Genomic DNA, 18,845 nt, shown 5'->3' with positions numbered 1-18,845 from the left:
TTTCTGATGACTTATTTGTAAAGAACAAAAATTAGTCAAAAGGCTTCCTCTATCTTTAGGGTGTTCATACACCAACCGAGACCCCCCCCCAAAAAAATCAATATTAAACAAGGCCAGTTTGGGACTTCCCTGGTGGTCCAGTGGTTAAGACTCCATGCTCCCAAGCAGGGGGCATAGTGTCGATCCCCAGTCGGGGAGCTAAGATCCCTCATGCTGCACCGCGTGGCCAAAAAAAAAAAACAAGGCCAGTTTTTCTAAAGAAGGAACTCTGACACTGAGTGCTAAGCAGCAACCTACAGGAACATGAGTTCTTATTCTGTGTACCAAAAATACCTATTTTCGATTTTACTTGTAGCTTTCTCTATAGAGTCCAAGGTACTGCCTGTAAAGTAAGAAGGTGGGATAGGAGAAAACTTCCAACTGCAAAGGAAGGCAAAGATGTCTGGAGCTAGAACGCCTAACTCTTCCAGTGTACACGTGCAACTATGAGGGGTGAGGAGGGAGAGAGGGGAAACTGTATGAAGCAGAACCTTCTGGCACTTCTTAAGCCCACACCTCAGAACAGAATGGGGCGGCAGGGAAAATGAACCCGGAGGAACTGCCTCAAAAAGCAGAAGAGTTGTGGCTCTGCCACAGCACACCCTCCACCACTTCTGAGCGAGTCTGAGGTGGGATTCATTTCCTCACTTTCTCAGGAAACGCTGGTGCAGAGTTGAGCCGTCATCTCTTTAAACGTTCAAATTTTCAGAAAAGTAAATGAAAAGAAAAAAGGACTTCTAAGAACGGGACATATCTAGACAAATGGAGGAAATCAGATTTTCAATATAAAGAAACAGTAACAAAAACGAACTCCTTGAACGGAGCATCTCAAACGTATTCTCATGTGCCACATTTCTATATATTTCCTTCAGTGATTACAGTTCTACGGCAGAAAGGCTGAGTTGGCAATACACAGACCAAGGACATGCAGACCATCACCAGATACCTTGGGAGTAGGTAACAGATCCTCACTCGTCACCACAGCATATGATAGAAACTCAGTAGGGACGAAAACATTAAGGTGATCAAACAGCACACATATGTATCATCCAAGTAGTGAAAACCTATCAAGGCCAAGAAGCCAGAAAACACAATCTTGAAGAGAGGATAAAAGAAACCTCTCAAATGTAATAAGCCAGCTTGCTTAGGCCACACCAGCCAGTAGGTATAGATGAAATAACACCGACATGAACTAATACCTTTAACTAGCCAGCTAAGGCCCCAGATGCTCTTCCAGACGCTCAACCCCCTGGAAAGGCCCTACACCAGAATTCCCGGGTGCACCAATCCTGAGTCCTCCAAGCATCACAGCTTGGCAGACCGCATCAAGTGAGACTCACACCTACCCTGTGGGAAACGGTGGGGCTTCCCACAGCTAGACTGCTTATACCCTGAAGCAGAACATTAAAACAGCTCAGTAAGATAGCTCACCTAGTTTCTGCACACCAAATTTTTTTATTTTTTTTAAACACACCACACCCTGCGTACTATTCCCCATGAGGACCCACTGCTTCTGACTTATCCTGACAGTTTTTAATGAACAATGTGTCACTGCACCCCCCCACCCATGCACACACACGCCCCCTCATAATTAGCCCGTGGACCAGCCTCCTAGGGCCACTTCCAGACAGGCCCACAGTTGAAGTGCTCCTGTGGCATCTTGGGCCCACACTTAATACTCTCTGCCAAATGCCATCTGTATCCAAATCTCATTTCTATCCCAGCTGAAATCCCAACCACAAAAAGAATCATCCTGCCTAGTGACTTGACTAAATTTGATTGCCAATATTCAATTCATTCCAGAGTATCATCAACAGAAATATTCCTTCTCTGTTGAGGTTTATACTAAACCATAACTGATGGTACCCAATGCAACGGCAGGAGGATATGATCAGTCAGTAAAGTCATCAACGAGCCAAGAAACCTCAAAAGTAAAAGAATATTATTTATTGGGGAGAGGGTGAGGAGGGAAGAAGGAGAGACTATAAACAATAGACTGGAAGAAAAGGACAACCAAGGTAAGTTATGAGGTCAAGAAACATGTAATGCCTTCTGTGTATTTTATTTTAGCTAAGGCAGGAGAAACACATCAGGGGTTCATTTGATCTGATAAATTCATGAACCTAATAGCAGCTATGATTTATTAAGCAAGACACTGGGCTAAATGTTTTACATACATTATCTCTTCTAATCCTTACAAAAACCTTGTGAAGAGATATTAACTATTCATTTTATAAATGAGCAACTGAAACAGACAGGTTCTGTAACTTGCCCAAGGTCACACAGCTTATAAATGGCAGAGCCACGATTTGAACCCAGCTCTAAGACTCAAGACACCATCATGTTATAATGCCAATACACCACAGCCAATGGCTTAAAAGCACATTTTCTATGTACGTATTTAAAAATGAAATATATCTGTATTTGCCAATACAAAATGATATCTAAGATACATTGTGAAGAGAAAAAAGAACTATGCTGAGGGCAGTCTCCAAAGTATGTAACAGTATGCTACCATCTGTATAAAGCTAAAGGATATACGTATATGGTTGCATTACACATATCACTGAAAGAATACTCAAAACAGCGAACAGTGATGACCTCAAGTAGAAAGGACCAGGGGAATGAAGATCAGGAAAGTAGATCCCTTTCATACATATACTGTGGAATGATACAACTTTTCAACCCACTCATGTATTTTTTCACAGAGAATAAGCGCTACATAATAAAATATAACTGTAGACTAAAATCCTGTCATGAAAGGATACCTTAAGCCTCCCTGCTTACCAAAGCTAAATAAAATAAAGAGGCTTAAGAACTACAAAGGCACATCTATTTTAATAAAGCATATTTTCTGGATGTTTCCACAAGAAAAGGGTACCTATTAACACTGCTCACATCCTAAATGTGGACCACACATGTTGCCACCCATAGAAAGAAATGCTGGTGAACATGGGAGGAGAGACTGCCGGTAGGAAACCTTGAGGAAGGGAAGAACAACAGCCACTCAGAAACAGTAAGTCAAGAGAGACGGGACTAGGCAGAGGCAAGCCCACTCCTGACGGGCCCAGGGAAGCACAGCCAGAGAACGAAGCCAAGATAAAGGCACATAAGCACCTTCAGCAAGGTAAGGGAAAGGCATGCTCACTTCCCAATCAGGCTGGAAAGTGGTAAGATGAAAACAAGATCAAAACACGCAGAGACCAATCCCCTTTGTTGTAATTCAAAGAATAATACTCCCATTCAGAATCAATATATGTTTCTTTGCTTGTCTTGAAATATTTACTTTTGGAACTTCTACAATTTTTTTTTACTTATAATACAATTCAAAATTATTGGCAGTGCTTATTAAGCCCTCCCATTTTAAAAGGTTTGGATATCGTTTGCTCGAAGAAAAAGCGAGTCTGGCTAGCTTAAGCAAAAGGGAGACATACTGGGAAACAGACTTGAGGAAAAGCTGAACATCCACACTTCGGGATCGGCAAGAACCAGAGAAGCTCTGAGGCTGCAGGATTTGTAGAATTCCACGAAAACAAGCCAAGAGATGACACAGCAGAGAAATGGCACCCTGCTGTGTGCCAGGGTCATTCTTAGAAGATGGCACCTTTTGTACACTATTGCATTCATTCATACATAATACTCTCTTAATTTGCATTTACATCATATTTAATATAAATTTATTAATAATTCATAATTTATGTAAAACACAAATTTAAAATCACTAATTTTCATTTATAAACTACATGCTTCAAAATTTTTGTACATATTATCATTAAAACTTGAAGTTATTAAATTTATTTGATATCAGAGTTGTTACTGGGAGAATGTGACACCAGAATCATAAAACAAAGATTAAACAGCACTAACTAAAAATCAATGGTACAAATGTGTTTATCAACCCATCTTTCAAAGGAGTTTTTGATCTTACAATGAGCCTGTATTTTAGATACTGCATACCTTTTTCAAGTAGATGAACAAAATAAGGCCCAAAACAGTCATTTAAGTTTCCTCAAACAGAAAAAAAACACCGAAATCTCAAGTCCCCATTACTGCAATCTCAGCCTGAACCACTAAACTACTTAAATACCATATTCCTCCTAAAATCCACTAATATCACATTATGGTAAGTAACAATTGCTTTCACAATTTTTAAAAAGTTATAAATGCTTGTTGTTAGAACTTTCAGAAAAAAAATTTCCCATAACACAGAGATAAGCGCTTTAAGCAGGCTGGTCTATTCCTTCAACCATACTTGCTGCATATATTATAAAACAGTAATCTCTTATCCATTTCTGACTTTAAATTATATCCCCATTACTTTTTTAATCTATTACACTTTTCAAAAGCAATCTAAGCCCATTACAGAAAATCAGAAATTAGAGAAAAGGAAAAAAAGTCACCAAGAAACAGCTGCTATCAATATCCTGGCGCATCGCCTCCCAGACCCTTTTCTATTGACCTATATACGGATGACCCTATGTCAGAAACTTCCCACCACATGTGCTCATGTCACACACAATGGGCAGCACAGTGTAAGGACCAAGAGCAGGGGCTCTAGAGTCAGCCAGCACTGCATTGAAAGCCCAGCTGCACCACTTACTAAGTAGGTGACCTTCAACTCTCTGTACCACAATTTCCTCATCTATAAAATAGGGTTGTCACAAGATCATAAGATACTGCATACAAAGACCCTAGCCCGGTGCCTGATGCATGAGAAGCACTCAATAAAGACACTATTACACTGTACAAACCATGCTATAACCTCATTTTTCATCTAATATATTCTGAACAGCCTTCCATGTCAATTAGATCCACTTCTACAACATCTTTTTAATACCAGCATAGTACAGTAGTTTTCTCATGTGCTACATCAGCCACTAGAAAAGATGTCAGAAAAATTCAGATCCTCACCATTTTGGTCAGTGTCACCTGCTGCTAACTCTTACACACAGGGCAGAGGACTCCAACCAAACCAACTTGTCCCCTAAAAGGGGGGAATGGGAGTCAGAGCAGGTTAAGACTCCCAATGTTTCCTCAATAGCTGATTTGGGAGAAGTCACAGGGCAAATGGGGTTTGGCTGTTTGTGGGTTTTTTTAATGTTTTTTTATTGTCAATAGTATCTATGATAAAATTCAGTTTATTTACCCAAGAAAGAGCAAGTTTTAACGCAAAGAACTGTAGTTTTAAAAAACCCTCTTAAGCTGTATTTTCAGATAATAAAATGCTAAACTGTAGATTTTAAATTGCTACAAAGTATCCATCTAAATAGAAGCATACCACAACTTATATTTCACACCTTTGATCCCACAGAGAACAGCAAACTTAGAGATGCAGATGACCGTTGTCTAACTATACTACTGTGATACTAGATTTAAGTAATTTCCAAAGTCCAGGAGTTGGTCAAAAACAACTAGCCAATCATATCAAGTTGACACAAAACGGCAAACGTCTACATTCTCATCTGCCATTTATCCTCATCCGTTGAGCTTTTTCGTATCTTAACCACTGTCCTCCCTCAATATGTATGCTTTCCCTCAAATGTTGTTAAACGTAGTTTATTTTACCCTTGTACACTGAATCTCTGATAGCTAAGATCCAAGTCCTATTTTTCCACAGCTAAGAGCCCAATTCGGAATGTAAAGGAGGTCACTTTGGAATGTGCTGGCTAAACATGAAGGTCTTGATATTTGGTTCTATCTGGCAGGAATCTTGTTATTATCTAGACAATGAATTCCTCACTCCTATTGCTCAGTTTCTTTTACCTGAATCCTTCATCTTTGCGTTCCCAAGTGCTAAGCCGAAACCCCAGACTCTAACGTGGGCTGCCTACTTGTAGCCCTACTAGGATTCTGTTTAAGCTGATCTCCTAGGTTCTGAACCCTCTGTCAGCACTTCACTATTTGTATTTCACTCCTTCCTTCGACTTTCAATTTCTTTCATCCTGAAATCTTTTAGTAGTTCCTTCAGCAAAAGTCTACAAGTGATCAACTTTGTCTTTATCGACAAAGCTTTCATTTCACTTTTACTCTTGAATACTACCTCATATGGATACAGAATGCCAGGCTGATGTTTGTTTCTCCCCCAAAGCATTTTGTAGATATTATTCTATCATCTTCTGCTACCAACGAAGTCTTCCAGATATTTAGACAATGACTTTCTGCAGGTTGCTTCTGTCTTGTTTCCAATGTTTCATGTACAATGTGTCTGGGTGTGGATTTGTTTTTATTTATCCTGCTTGGGTTCACTGTGCTTCTTGGACCTAAGAACTCAAGCCTTGCGTTTATTATGGAAAACTGTCAACCATTTGGAGAGTATCTCTCCCACTCTATTTCCTCTTTCAGGAAGCTCACAGAAATCGGTAACGGTGAACTTTCTCACACTAAAGTTCATGGGTCTTATCCACTCATTTTCCACCTCTATCTCTCAGTACTGAATCATAAGCAATTTCCTCGGAACTCCTCAAAGATCAATAGTTTTCTCTTCATGTATATCCACTCAGCTGTTTAACCTGTCCATTGAGGTTACTTGAGGTTTCTAGAAATTCTATTTGGTTCCTTTCCAAATCCATGTGTTCTTTTTACAACCTGTGATGTTTTTTCATTGCAGTCTTACCCCTTTTATCTCTAGTAATTTTAACCAAGTGACTTCTGTCCTATGTCCCAGGAGCACCTTTCTCCTATTTACAACATCTGCCAAAGCTCCTCCATAGTGATTCATTTCCTCATGTGGCTGCAATGTTTTATTGCAAGTTCACCCTTAGCATGAGCTGTTTCTTCTGTTAGAGTCCCCAGACTCATCTGCTCTGCAGGACAGGTGTACACTTACGTCTGAGGGCTCCACTGGCTCCCATAGTTCTGGACCAGATTTTGTGCTAATTTCTTAGCTTGAGGGTTAGTTGCACTGTAAGAAGTGTTAAATTTTAACCTACCGCCAGTGTGAGGTACACCTTTTCTCTTTTCTTATTCCTAATTATGCACAGCCCCAGGAGGATAGCACGTTTCTTTGCACTCCCTCAGACCAGTGGGCAAGGCTTTTCTAGTCTTCTTTTCACAGACGGGACAGCTTCAAGATTTTGTACAGGAGGACACCAACTCCACCTTCCTTCTTTACACAGACCTAAGACCACGTCTCCTGTTTCTTCATGAGACCCTCAGGTCCATGCCCTTGGGGCCTATACCCAGATCTGAAACCACCACAGGCCTTGAGTTCCCAATTACAGACTTGCTTTGAATTCTCTTTTCACCTGTGGCACCTGGGATTTCCTGGTTTATCAGGCTCAGGAATGCTTTTGCTTTTCCTTGTTCTATTTTGTCCGCAGTTTCAATGCGTCTGCAGCAGGGTGGGAGTGGAAGGCCTCTCTAACAGTTCTGGCAGCAGTGTCACTAGAAGGCTCCAGGAGTTGCAGAATAGGAAACTGTGAAATGATCACTTCAGAGAATCATGATGGTTACTCACAATTTTGCCAGATGACAACAGCCCATATTTTTTTCAGTCTCGAGAACAGTTTTTAAATTGTTTTTAAAATATTCCCGAGATATTTCAAGATCATTTTGTCACTACACACTTCAAGAGCCTTCATAGTTCTTTTCTTGAGAACTTTAACAGCATGAGAAAAATGCCTGTTGACTCCATTTTCTCACTAACCATTAATTCTCTAATCAACTTCAATCTGCTTTATAGTCCTACAACTCTAGTGAAATTATACTAAAAAGGATCAACATTTACCACCTTATCAACAAATCCAAGGGCCTTTCCTTGGTCCTCATATCAAATTCACTCTCATCAATCCAATCTCTTCCCCCTTCAATTTATCCAGTAAGTCAATGCCACATTAACATGACTACACATCAACTGTTCACACTCCCCATTCTGTCCTAGTGGCTTATTAGTACCTAGTACTATGAGAAAAGACAAAATGAATGAGGCATGATTCCTGTTCACAAAAGTGTAAACAACGATACCACCACCTAACACTTACTAGATACATACTATGTACTTGGTAAGGTGCTACATACCTTATCTGTGATCGTATCAACTGATCCTCAGAATAGCTATATGAAGTAGGTACAATTATTAAGAAGGTAAAATTGTACAATTATACTTCAGGGATGAGAAATAATGCCTAAAGAAGATTAAGTAGCCCACCCAAGGAAGCAGAGCTAGCTTTTATGACTCAGTTTTATTTTATGCCAAGCTCATCCTCTTAAACATGCTACACTATCTCCACCAGTATTTATACCAAAAGCCCAGGTTGCAAACCTCATATATCCAAACATCTTCTTGACAGGTCTCCCTGGATGCCTCAAAGGTACCTCACATTAATACATTTAAAACCAAAATCATGATCTTGCTGCCCAAACTGAGGTGGTCTAACCTCAGTGGATGACTCCCCTAATCAACCAGTCATGCAAGTCAGAAGCCTGGATACCACCCGTGACATATTCTCACTCACCCTCCACATCCAACCTACTGCCACGTCCTGTCCATCTTTTCCCGTCTCTCTCCCTACCCATCCGCCCTCCTCTCTCCACCTCCAACCCTACCACCCTGGCTCAAGCTACTACTTTCTCTCAACAGATATCACAGTTTAACTTGTCTACAGTTATTCTGGCTTCTACCAACCCCTTCTCAATTTTGCAACCAAAGTGCTCTTTTCTTCTCAAGATAATGCTTTTAAAATGCAAACCTGACCATTTCACAAATTTCATAACCAAAGCTTTAAGTCAATCTTTATTTCAGGATTTGAAGCAACAGAAATGCAAAGACTGGCAATAGCCCCATTTTAGTCACAAAGAGAAAGGCAATTTCAGTGAGAGTCAAGAAGGACCCCAACACAGGAACAGAAGCAGAGATGATGACAAAGAGGACAGCACCTGAGAGGTTTCAAATACTTGGCTCTGGTTATCCCTGAGATGGAGCTGAATCCTACACCTGCCAAGTTTCAAAGTATTCTTCTTGTTACACTGATACCCCAAGATGCCTCTAATAAAATCTTTTTTTTAAAAAACGTCATTCAGACTAAATTTCTAGTTTGCAACCAAGAGAGTCTTAGCAAAGGGAGGGGGGGAACACCTTAGAACAGCCAAGAAGACACACTTAGAAAAAGGGGACATACCTACACGGCAAAAATAAAACAAATTCCACATAAAGTAAGAATACCTTTGGCCAGAAAATATATAAATATGTTCAATGTTTGTAAACTCATGTATCTCCTTTTAAAGGTGTTACATAAAATGCTGGAGGGTAAGAGCCATGTTTTATGTTCTGCAAATCATCACAGCTTACTGTAGAGCTAAATGCTGAATTAAAAATTAGTAGTAGGGCTTCCCTGGTGGCGCAGTGGTTGAGAGTCTGCCTACCGATGCAGGGGACACGGGTTCGTGCCCCAGTCCGGGAGGATCCCACATGCCGCAGAGCGGCTGGGCCCGTGAGCCATGGCTGCTGAGCCTGCGCGTCCGGAGCCTGTGCTCCGCAATGGGAGAGGCCACAACAGTGAGAGGCCCGCGTAATGCAAAAAAAAAAAAAAAAAAAAAAAATTAGTAGTAAAAGCATGACTGTACGATAACATAAATCATAAAGTTGCATCCTTGGAAACCCACTCCCTCTGGGAACAGTTTATACATACACTCATGTAAATAAAATGTCTTTTTCTAGTAATACTTTACCACTACTCTATTTCCTGGTTGTGATTTCCATTGTAAGGTATTACAAACTCACCTTGCTCATAGACAAGAATTTTATACATTGCATGAAGTGCTGAAAAGCAGTGTACCATGGACAGGGGAAAAAAATAGCTATGGAAACTAGGGATTACATCCTATATAAATACTTTTTCTGTTGCCATCTGGTGGTTCATGTATTAAATCAACACTGACACTCATTGTACAGAAGGGCTCAGTCCACAAAATTAAAACCTCCTATTCTTTTTGCATCACATTTAACACCTACGAGGAAGGCAAGAAAGAACTGACCTTCGCTTTGAAAACAGTCCCTCTTTCACGAAACCATAAATACACACACAAAATTAAGGATCACACTTAAGAGAAAAACCCACAGACACCTGTGGATATAATCATCCTTATCTACATATGAATAGGTTATACCTATGTGATATAAGCTATGATAGCCCTCCTTACCCCAAATCTAACTTCTTCCTTACTAGCCTGCTTGGTTTGGTAAAATTCTTAATAAAGGCAACTAACAGCACTCTGAGCAGCCATACTCCTCTTCCAGTTGCCACAGTCATTCTCTAGTTACCTCCCTGTATTCTTTTTCTTGGAGAGATCATTCATCTTCATAAAAATCAAGCTTACATATTTGAGAGCTTCCAAAACTCTCACAATAAAGAATCACGTTTAGAATACAGAGTAGAGTTCTGAAAGGGAGAAAAGGCAACAAAACATTGCACCAAAGGCTAAATTTATCTATGTAATAATATGGGCCCAGGAGTCCAATTCTCTAAAGTCCACATCTCCAAAGTTAAACACACACATGTGCACACAAACACCAAACCCAAAAACACTGCAGAAACTACAGTCTTAGCTCATGTTCAACAAGCTTATCTCCAAAAATCAGTAAATTAATAGATTTACCTGGCTGACATATTTGTTATCAAGAAATTGGATCATTTAATTGATAGCTGTTACCTTCACTAGACATTGTCTGTGTATCAACAGAGTGGCAGCTAAGCCTGTTAAAGTGAAAAGTAATTACTCTGTTAATTTTGAGGACCTTCTGATTTACTGAAAGTCCCTAATGAAGACAATTAACCAACATAACATTAGGTTGCGTCCAGAAACATCAAGAGAACACCACCTGCTAATCTCTTCGATTACTGGTCACTGTCCAGTAAACATAAACATTCTCATATCACAATTTCATATCTTCTAAAATTTCTCATTGCATTAAGTACCTCCTAGATTTCAATTAGCCTTGCCCTTTCCCTTCCAGCCGTTTAAATAAATAAGCATCTTGCATTTTAAAGAAATTTATTCCCCCAAACTTCAGGCTTACACTGATAAATTACGGCACTAATTCATTTTACAGAACCTAACATTTTGAGCATGAACCACTTTCAGGCTAGAGTAAATATATCATGTGTAAGATGGCAGCCCCTAAGGAGAAATGTTATACTGCATCTTCGTTGTTTTCAACATTGTAAATATCACGGTAAAAGTAAAATGAAGAGAATCAGGTTCTAAGAGCCGAGACATATGGAGTTATAGAATCACCAGACAGAAGACACAGAGAGTTTGGTGAAGGGCAGAAAGGATATGACAAAATACAGATCAAAAAATCAGAGCAGAATGATTTTGAAGATCTAGTCTAACCCCCAACTTTTACAGTTGAGAAAAATCAACTCAGAAGCTAACAGACCTGCTTATATTGCAAGTTAGTTACAGAATAAAATCGAAACCAGGTCTAGTAACACTTATCCCAATGCCTCTTCCATTCACCTCATCCCTGTTTCTAGAAAAGCTTTGTAAACATTCTCATTCCCACAACACCTACAGGAGACCCTGGGGACGGGACGCCTGGAGCCAGGCTAAGGCAGTGAGTCTCTGGCTTTAGAAGCTGCCTGCCAGAAGCCACACCACCTAAATACTAGAAGAGCAAACAGAGAAACAAGAGTTCCTGAAGCAGTGCTCCCCTACATTTTTAATTTTTGTATTTGGATATGGTAAGAATAGTGTTAACATAATGAAGCTGTAAGACTAATAATAATGTATTTCTCCAGAACAGGTCTCAGGTATGGGATCAATAACTGGCAGGTAGGTATCTATCAAACTATGACAGACTTTGGTAGTTCAGGGAATCATTAAAAAACATAAGACTAATTTCTATGCGTTACTCCAAAAGGATGGCACGAGGTGCTATCACTGTAGTCCCAGATGACAAAATATATTCTCTCTTGGGATCATAGGTACAAATATTTATAATGTTTTATTAAGAGATTTACAAACTGAGAAATTTTAAGAAAATGCCTTAAAGAACTGATGAAGTCAAATTACTAATTAGAATGAAAGAGGCTACACGTATTAAAATGCTCAGTTACATTAGGTAAAAATGTACCATCGCTTACTGTATTAACCAGATCATAAAACTTATATTGACACCTTTACTTTTTTTTTTTTTTAAAGATAATTCTACTTTAACTCCTCTTTATACTATAACCTTCAACCTGATTTTCATTCCCCACCCTCAGTTTTACTCAACTTTCATTGATTTGGACTTAAACGGTGTACTCTTAAAACTGCTGTTTTTACTTCTTAGAGAAATTTAAGTCATGACCTAGGCAAAATCCAGCTTCTCAGTTTTCACTCTGCGTCTGTTCCATCCTCTAGATTCAGTCAACAGACATTATGGTCTCTGACCTCAGGGACACCTGGAGGAAGGGCCTGAGTCTCCCAACAAAAACAATACAAGGACTCTTAAGAAAGGATAGAATATAAAGGCAACTGGGAGGTAGAATTTAACTACAATATCTTGTTTGATTCCACTCCATCACCCGGCTTAACTTTTCAGAGTGACTTTGTTTTTTTTTTTTTTTTGCGGTACGCGGGCCTCTCACTGTTGTGGCCTCTCCCGTTGCGGAGCGCAGGCCCAGAGGCCATGGCTCACGGACCCAGCCGCTCCGCGGCATGTGGGATCTTCCCAGACCGGGGCACGAACCCGTGTCCCCTGCATTGGCAGGCGGACTCTCAACCACTGCGCCACCAGGGAAGCCCCAGAGTGACTTTGTTTTACTCCAATATTTGACGACAAAGGAAACTTCCTAGCTAGATATAATCCCAATATAGAGCTAAACTTAACTCTCGTTAGATAAAATGCATGTTAACAAAAGATCAGTACCTTACAAACCCCACCTCTCTATTTCCATTTAGAGGACTTATGCATGTACTTGAGTGAGGATAAAAGAACTTTCCAAGTGCTCTTCAAAGAAGTGGTTAGTATGCTCCTAGTGGTCAATTCTGGGGACTTCAAATCTGCCAACTGACTGCCACAACCACATTCTCAGTTGCAATTTGACATTTACATTATGAGAAAAAAAAATTCTTCAAAAAGAAAAACCAAAATGACGAGTGATTTTCTAATGGGAGAGGGATAGTTATATGCAGGGGGCTGTGCATATTCTTCTGTATTTTCCAAATTGTTTAACGTAATTTTTATTGTTTTACGGTAACAGTAAATTAGGTGACCCGAACCTTGAGGTCATGTAACTCAATACAGCAGTTGGAAAACATCAGCTGCCATCTTCCCCCTGGTATTGATCAGATTGCTCTCCCTCCCCATATAAAGCCACAGGCTGCATGGGAGACACTGCAGCCCACTGGTTATGAGCATAAACTGTGGATTAGTCAGCCTGCTTTCCAGTCTGCTTCCACCACTAGTCCCGAGGCCTCAAGCGAATTAGTTAACAGTTCAGTACCTCAGTTTCCTCACAGGTAAAATGAGTACAAAATGCTACTTGCCTCTCAGGGGTTGTTGTGACGAGTAAATGAGCCTACCTGTAACGCACTCAGTGTGTGGCACGTAGTAAGGGCTCAGTAAAGGTGAGGTACAGGTGGCCATACATAAGACTGCAGAGAGGGTGATAATCGCTTATTGTCAGATTTACAAGACGGTTACCAACCAAGCGGCCAGCTGCCATCTGTTAAACAGGCAGTGGTCTAATAAACTTTAATCAGTAAGTACCTGAACACTTACTAAGTGTAGTACTCTCTATGAAGACTCTCTAGTGAAGCTGCCAGCCTGGAACTCAAGTTCCACTTGAAACTCAAATTACAAAGATGTGAGGAGAAGGGGGTCTAGGGGTAAGAGGAACAGGGGAAACAAACCACTTCAGGGAGAATGGGAAGCAACGAGGGCCCAAAAGGAAGCTAGATTTGTACTGAACCCAATTAGCACTGTTTTGAGATTTCTCCAGCAAACCAGTGGCAGAGAAGCCTAATTAGTAGACCTTACTCAAGGCTGAGATCGGCCCAAGAAGAGGGATCCAGGTAGGAGTCCAGGTCATAGCAAGTCAGGCTAAGGATGACAGAGAATTGGGTGAGATTATGGGATTGCCCAACAAGGATAAAAGTGTAACACAAAGATACAAGAATCACATGTGGAGTTTTTAAATGCACAAATTCTCCCTCCAAAGACCTGCAGGTTGGAGGCAGAGCCCAGATGAGTGTATTTTTAAATTGCACTGGTGATGCTGATGCAAACCCCAGACTAGCACAAAGCAGGAGCTCAACAATGTCAGTAGGAATAAATAGAATGAGCGACTGAAAAGCTAATTAAGTCTGGAAGAAATTTCAAAGTTTGAGATCATGAACATGGAACAAGTGAAAATCAGCTTGAAGTGCAGAAAGCTCACTGGAATTGGGGGCAGGGGGGGAGGTACACACACTATAGAACCACAAGACCAGCCAGAAACAAGGTTAAAAGAAAAACCAAGTCATGTGATCTTACGTAAAACGGATTACAGCAATGGTTCTCAAACTTGGCTGAACACTGGAACCACCTGAGGAGTTTTTAAATCTCCTGATGCCCAGGTCAAACCGCAGGTCAATTAAAACCAATTCTGGGAATGAGATCCAAGCTTCGGTATTGTTTAGAGCTCCCAGATGATTCGAATGTGCAAATACGTTTGAGAAACACTGGGAAAGAGAGGGTCCAGGAAATCAGCAGGTGAAGGGAATGAGGAAAATCCAGGCAATCCAAGTCAGTGGTTCTCAAACTCTGGTGTGTATCAGAATCACCTGGAAGCAAGTTCACTTCTTCCATGTGGCTCACTGAAGAACAAAAGGACCTGGCCCTCTACAGGTTCCCCCAATTCCCCAGGTAATTCTGATACACACCAAAGTTGGAGAACCATGGTTCCAAGTGGCTAGAAATAACTCCAAAGGAGAAACTAAGAACTATGAACCACCCCAAGCAGTAACTGAGAGCGTTCCCACCCCTCTGCACCTGATGAATACAACCTTAACACGAGGCTGTACTGAACATGACCAGAATCAATACACCTGTAAAGGTCCAGCAGTAAAGCTAAGGCACCACAGGTCTCACACATGACACTTGCAACCCTGCCATCCTTCGCCTCAAAAGGCACCTTCTACAACACTCACGTCTGGATCCTAGTGGACAACATACCGAAAGCATGTGTTGCCACCTGCCTTTCACAATTAGAAAGCAATCTAGAAAAGTTACAAACACACTAATAAGCAGAGTATATAATTCAAATTCCTATTACCTTGTAAAAAGAAACCCAGGACTATTAAAGTTACATTGGGAAGATGTGAACCTGTTTCACATAATGGTCAATCACGCACTCTGCTTATAACTTGGGCTATGTAACTCTACGTAGCTTTTACTGGTTAATATTGCACTTATTTTCTCCCAAGATATCATGACCAAGCCTAGCCACATGAAACGCCATTAGAAGGAAACACTTAAAGAGAAATTAGGAATTGCTTCACCTAGCTACATAGTAATATAATACTTATGACCAGTTCCAACCAAGTGGTAGGTATTCCACTTAGAATGTTACATTTTATCTAATAAGATTCAAGAGAGTACTTCCCCATGCATATGACCAACTCATCATCCCATCAGAAATCTCTATAGCAGCACCAGAGTTTTCATTTTCAAGATACATGAGCTTTTGTCAAATGGTGACATCTCCCCTGTAATATGAATTTTCAATATAATATAAAAAATGATGGATATATTACACATTTCACAGAGGACAGAAACCTGTCAATGAATTTAGAATGTTACAACCTATTTGAAATTTTACACTAAAAGATCTGTTCACTCTTTAAACCATGTAAATGTAAAATAGGTACCCATGTTTTATACTGGTAACAAAGAATAAAATACTCCTGCCTAACAAAGTTTGTTGCCTTGGTACATTTTTAAAATTAATTTTCATTAACACTACAATTGTAGAAAGCAACAAGCCAGACAGCCTTCAAACTGATAAAAAGTTGAAATCTGCATAATATACTTCAAAACAAAGCCAGATTTTTTCCCCACCATTTGAATTTGTGCACTAATCTTTAGATGTATAAATGTACAGGGCTTACTGCAAAGTGCAAGTCACTGTTTTAGAAAAAAACAAAACAGGAAAACTTAATAAACACCCTTTTCTATCTTAAAGGTCATCCCTAAGTGATTTAGATTTCTTCATTTGAACCTGGCTTCTCTGGCAATCTACAGATCCCATTTTACAAAACGACTTAATGTTTTTCTACCAAAGTCTGTCATTAAGCAAAAAAGCACAAATAAGCGAAACGAAAATTTTCCAAGTAATGAAGGAGAGTTAAATTAACCAGAAATATGGCAATTTGTTTCCATGTATCAAAACATGAAAGCGGGCGCTTAGGGAGAGGGCGGGAAGGACCTCAGTGCACATCGATTAGGTTAACACTAACAAAAGAAGGATGAGTTATCTGTTAAACTATCGATGACAGTTTTGAGCTCAGACCTTTAAGATGTGATTCCATTTAAATCATTATCCGTCGCTACACACACATCACCTTCCCTGGACACTGAACACGGCTAATTTAAGTTTAGGGCTCCCATATGCCGTCCACCTGTCTCATTCCATGTCCCACAACACTAAGGACCACCAAAGCCAATTCCCCTGAAGCTGCCCACGCAGGTACACGCATCTTAAAAGACCGCACCAAAAGGACGCGTGGAGCTAGCTACTTCCACCTTTTCGCCCCTTGCTTTCACCTTTTTTCTTTCCAGACAAGCAAACTTCAGCGAGGAGGTATGCTCAGAGGCAGGGGGTACGTGCCGGGTCGTTAAAAGAACCCAGATTTTGGGGACAGCTAGGCTCGGGAGAGATGTCACCTCCCTTTTCAAACGGCCATTTGGCACCGGCAGAGGGGCAGCACCCACTCAGAGACCAGCACCGACGCAACAGAAACCACAGGGGGGCGGGGGGCAAAGCCTAGGGGAGAGGCCGCGGGCACCCAAAGTTCTGCTCTAGCAACTGCCGGGCTCCCCCTGGGGTCAGGCACCGGACCGGAGAGATGCGGGGTCTGGGACAGCGGCTCCAGGTGCCCGGCACCTGGAACCCGACGAGAGTCAGCCACTGAGCCCGCAGAGGAGCGGCGGGCTCCCAACTCGGAGGCTCGGCGCCCGGCTCCGCTCAGGTCCAGCGAGCGGCACGCGGGCGCGCCTCCCCGCGTCCGCCCCGCTCCCCGGCCCGCGTTCGCCCAGCTCCCGGTCCCCGTCCGCCCCGCTCCCCGGCCCGCGTCCGCCCAGCTCCCGGCCCCCGTCCGCCCCGCTCCCCGGCCCGCGCCTACCTTGAGCCAGAGCCCGGAGCAAGTGCAGCTGCAGCGCCGCGAGCGCCCACCACCCGCGCCGCCGGCCCGCGCTCAACTTTGTCGCTGGCCTCCCGGCGCGCTCCCCCTCGTCCTCGCCGGGGCTCCCGGGCGCCGCGCGGGCTCCCTGGGACCGCCGCCGCCGCCGCTCGGGGCTAGGCAGGGACCCCCGCAGCCGCCCGGAGCCCGCCGCGCCGCCGCCGGCCGCCAGCCGTACACCCCCGGCCATGCTGAGGAGCCGCCGCCCCCGGCCCCGGCCTCGGGCCCCGTGAGCGGGACGGCGGGCGGTGGCCTCCCGGCCGGGCGGCCAAATACGAGAGGCGCCGGGCGCTGAGGAGAGCGGCGGGGGAGAAGTTGTCAGCGGGGAGATGACAACCTGTCACGCCGCCCCCGCGGCCGGAGCGCCCTGGCCGCGCCGCGTCTCAAGAAGGGTCGGGCGGGCGCTGAGGAGACGCCGCCGCCCCCGCCGCGCGCGGAGGAGAAAGTGCACCCTCCCGCCCGCGCGCCGCCGCTCGCCCGCCGCCGCCGCGCCCCATTCACAGCCCGGCCGCACGCGCCGCCCGCCCGCGCCCGCCGCCGCCGCTGATTGGCCGAGGGGAGGTGGCTAGCGGGCCCCCCCCCCACGTCCCGCCCCCACGCCCTCGACTGTTTTCAAACTCGCCGCGCCCGCCCGCCTGGAATTTAGCGCCGGGCCCCGGCCTCGACTCGGGCGGCTTCCCGCGCCGGCTGCGCCCCCTAGGGACGCGCGGTGGGCACTGCAGGCCGGCGCCGGCTCGGCACGCGATCCCCTAGCGGCTCCCGCTGGGGCGGCTCCGGCCTCGCCCCGCCCAGCAGTGCCGGCGCGCAGGTGGGCTCGCACGTGCGGCCGAGGGCCCGGCGGACGGCATGCTGCGGGCGGGGACAACTGGGCGCGCCCCTCCCGGCGCCCTGGCCCACCCTCCCCGCCGCCCGCGGGGGCCGCCCCTCCCACCGGCAGGCTCCGTGTTCGCGTGGTTATGCGCCAAGTTGCGGGGATTGCAAACGAGAAACACGCCTGATCGGGTTTTCAATTCCCAACAACAAAAGGCACCTGTGGGTGCAGATCCGCAGCCTGTTGAGAGGAGTGGACGCAGGCTTTGTAGGGGCGTCCAAGGTCATGGGTGGCCTGCGGGGAGCACAGCTCCGGCCGCTTCATACCGTGGGGTGGGTCGGTCCCCTAGGGGGAAGGTCTCATAGAGGGAGGGTCTCCTGGGGGGGGTCCCCTAGGGGAAGGGTCTCCTAGGAGAAGAGTCCCCTAGGGGGAGGGTCTTCTAGAAGAAGGGTCCCCTAAGGGGGAGTGTCTCCTAGGGGGAGGATCTCCCGGTGGGAGGAGTCTCCTGGCGCAGGGCCTGGGGCCCCCGCGAAGGGCAGTGGGCGCGGTCGCCGGAGCTCAGCAGCATGTGGTAAGCATTAGCGGAGTTTATGGGGTGAACTAAGAGCTCTGGAGGCTGGGAAGCCAG

The 18,845-nt window shown here is 43.9% G+C and overlaps 1 protein-coding gene across 1 annotated transcript in view; it reads right to left on the bottom strand.

Annotated features, from left to right (window-relative positions):
- SDK1 (sidekick cell adhesion molecule 1) overlaps positions 1 to 17,596 on the bottom strand; it is a gene marked incomplete at both ends in the record, with an annotated part of 840,970 nt that extends 823,374 nt beyond the window's left edge. The window contains one exon of the mRNA XM_079719129.1: positions 17,350 to 17,596. Within this exon, the coding sequence (XP_079575255.1) occupies positions 17,350 to 17,596 (247 nt within the window). The remainder of the gene's footprint in view (positions 1 to 17,349) is intronic.
- Positions 17,597 to 18,845: the final 1,249 nt, after the last annotated feature.

This window comes from Hyperoodon ampullatus (genome assembly GCF_949752795.1).
Source record: "Hyperoodon ampullatus genome assembly, chromosome: 14".
Taxonomy (NCBI): Eukaryota; Metazoa; Chordata; class Mammalia; order Artiodactyla; family Ziphiidae; genus Hyperoodon; species Hyperoodon ampullatus.
Note: the sequence above shows the minus strand (reverse complement) of the source record. Positions and strands in the feature narration are given on the sequence as shown.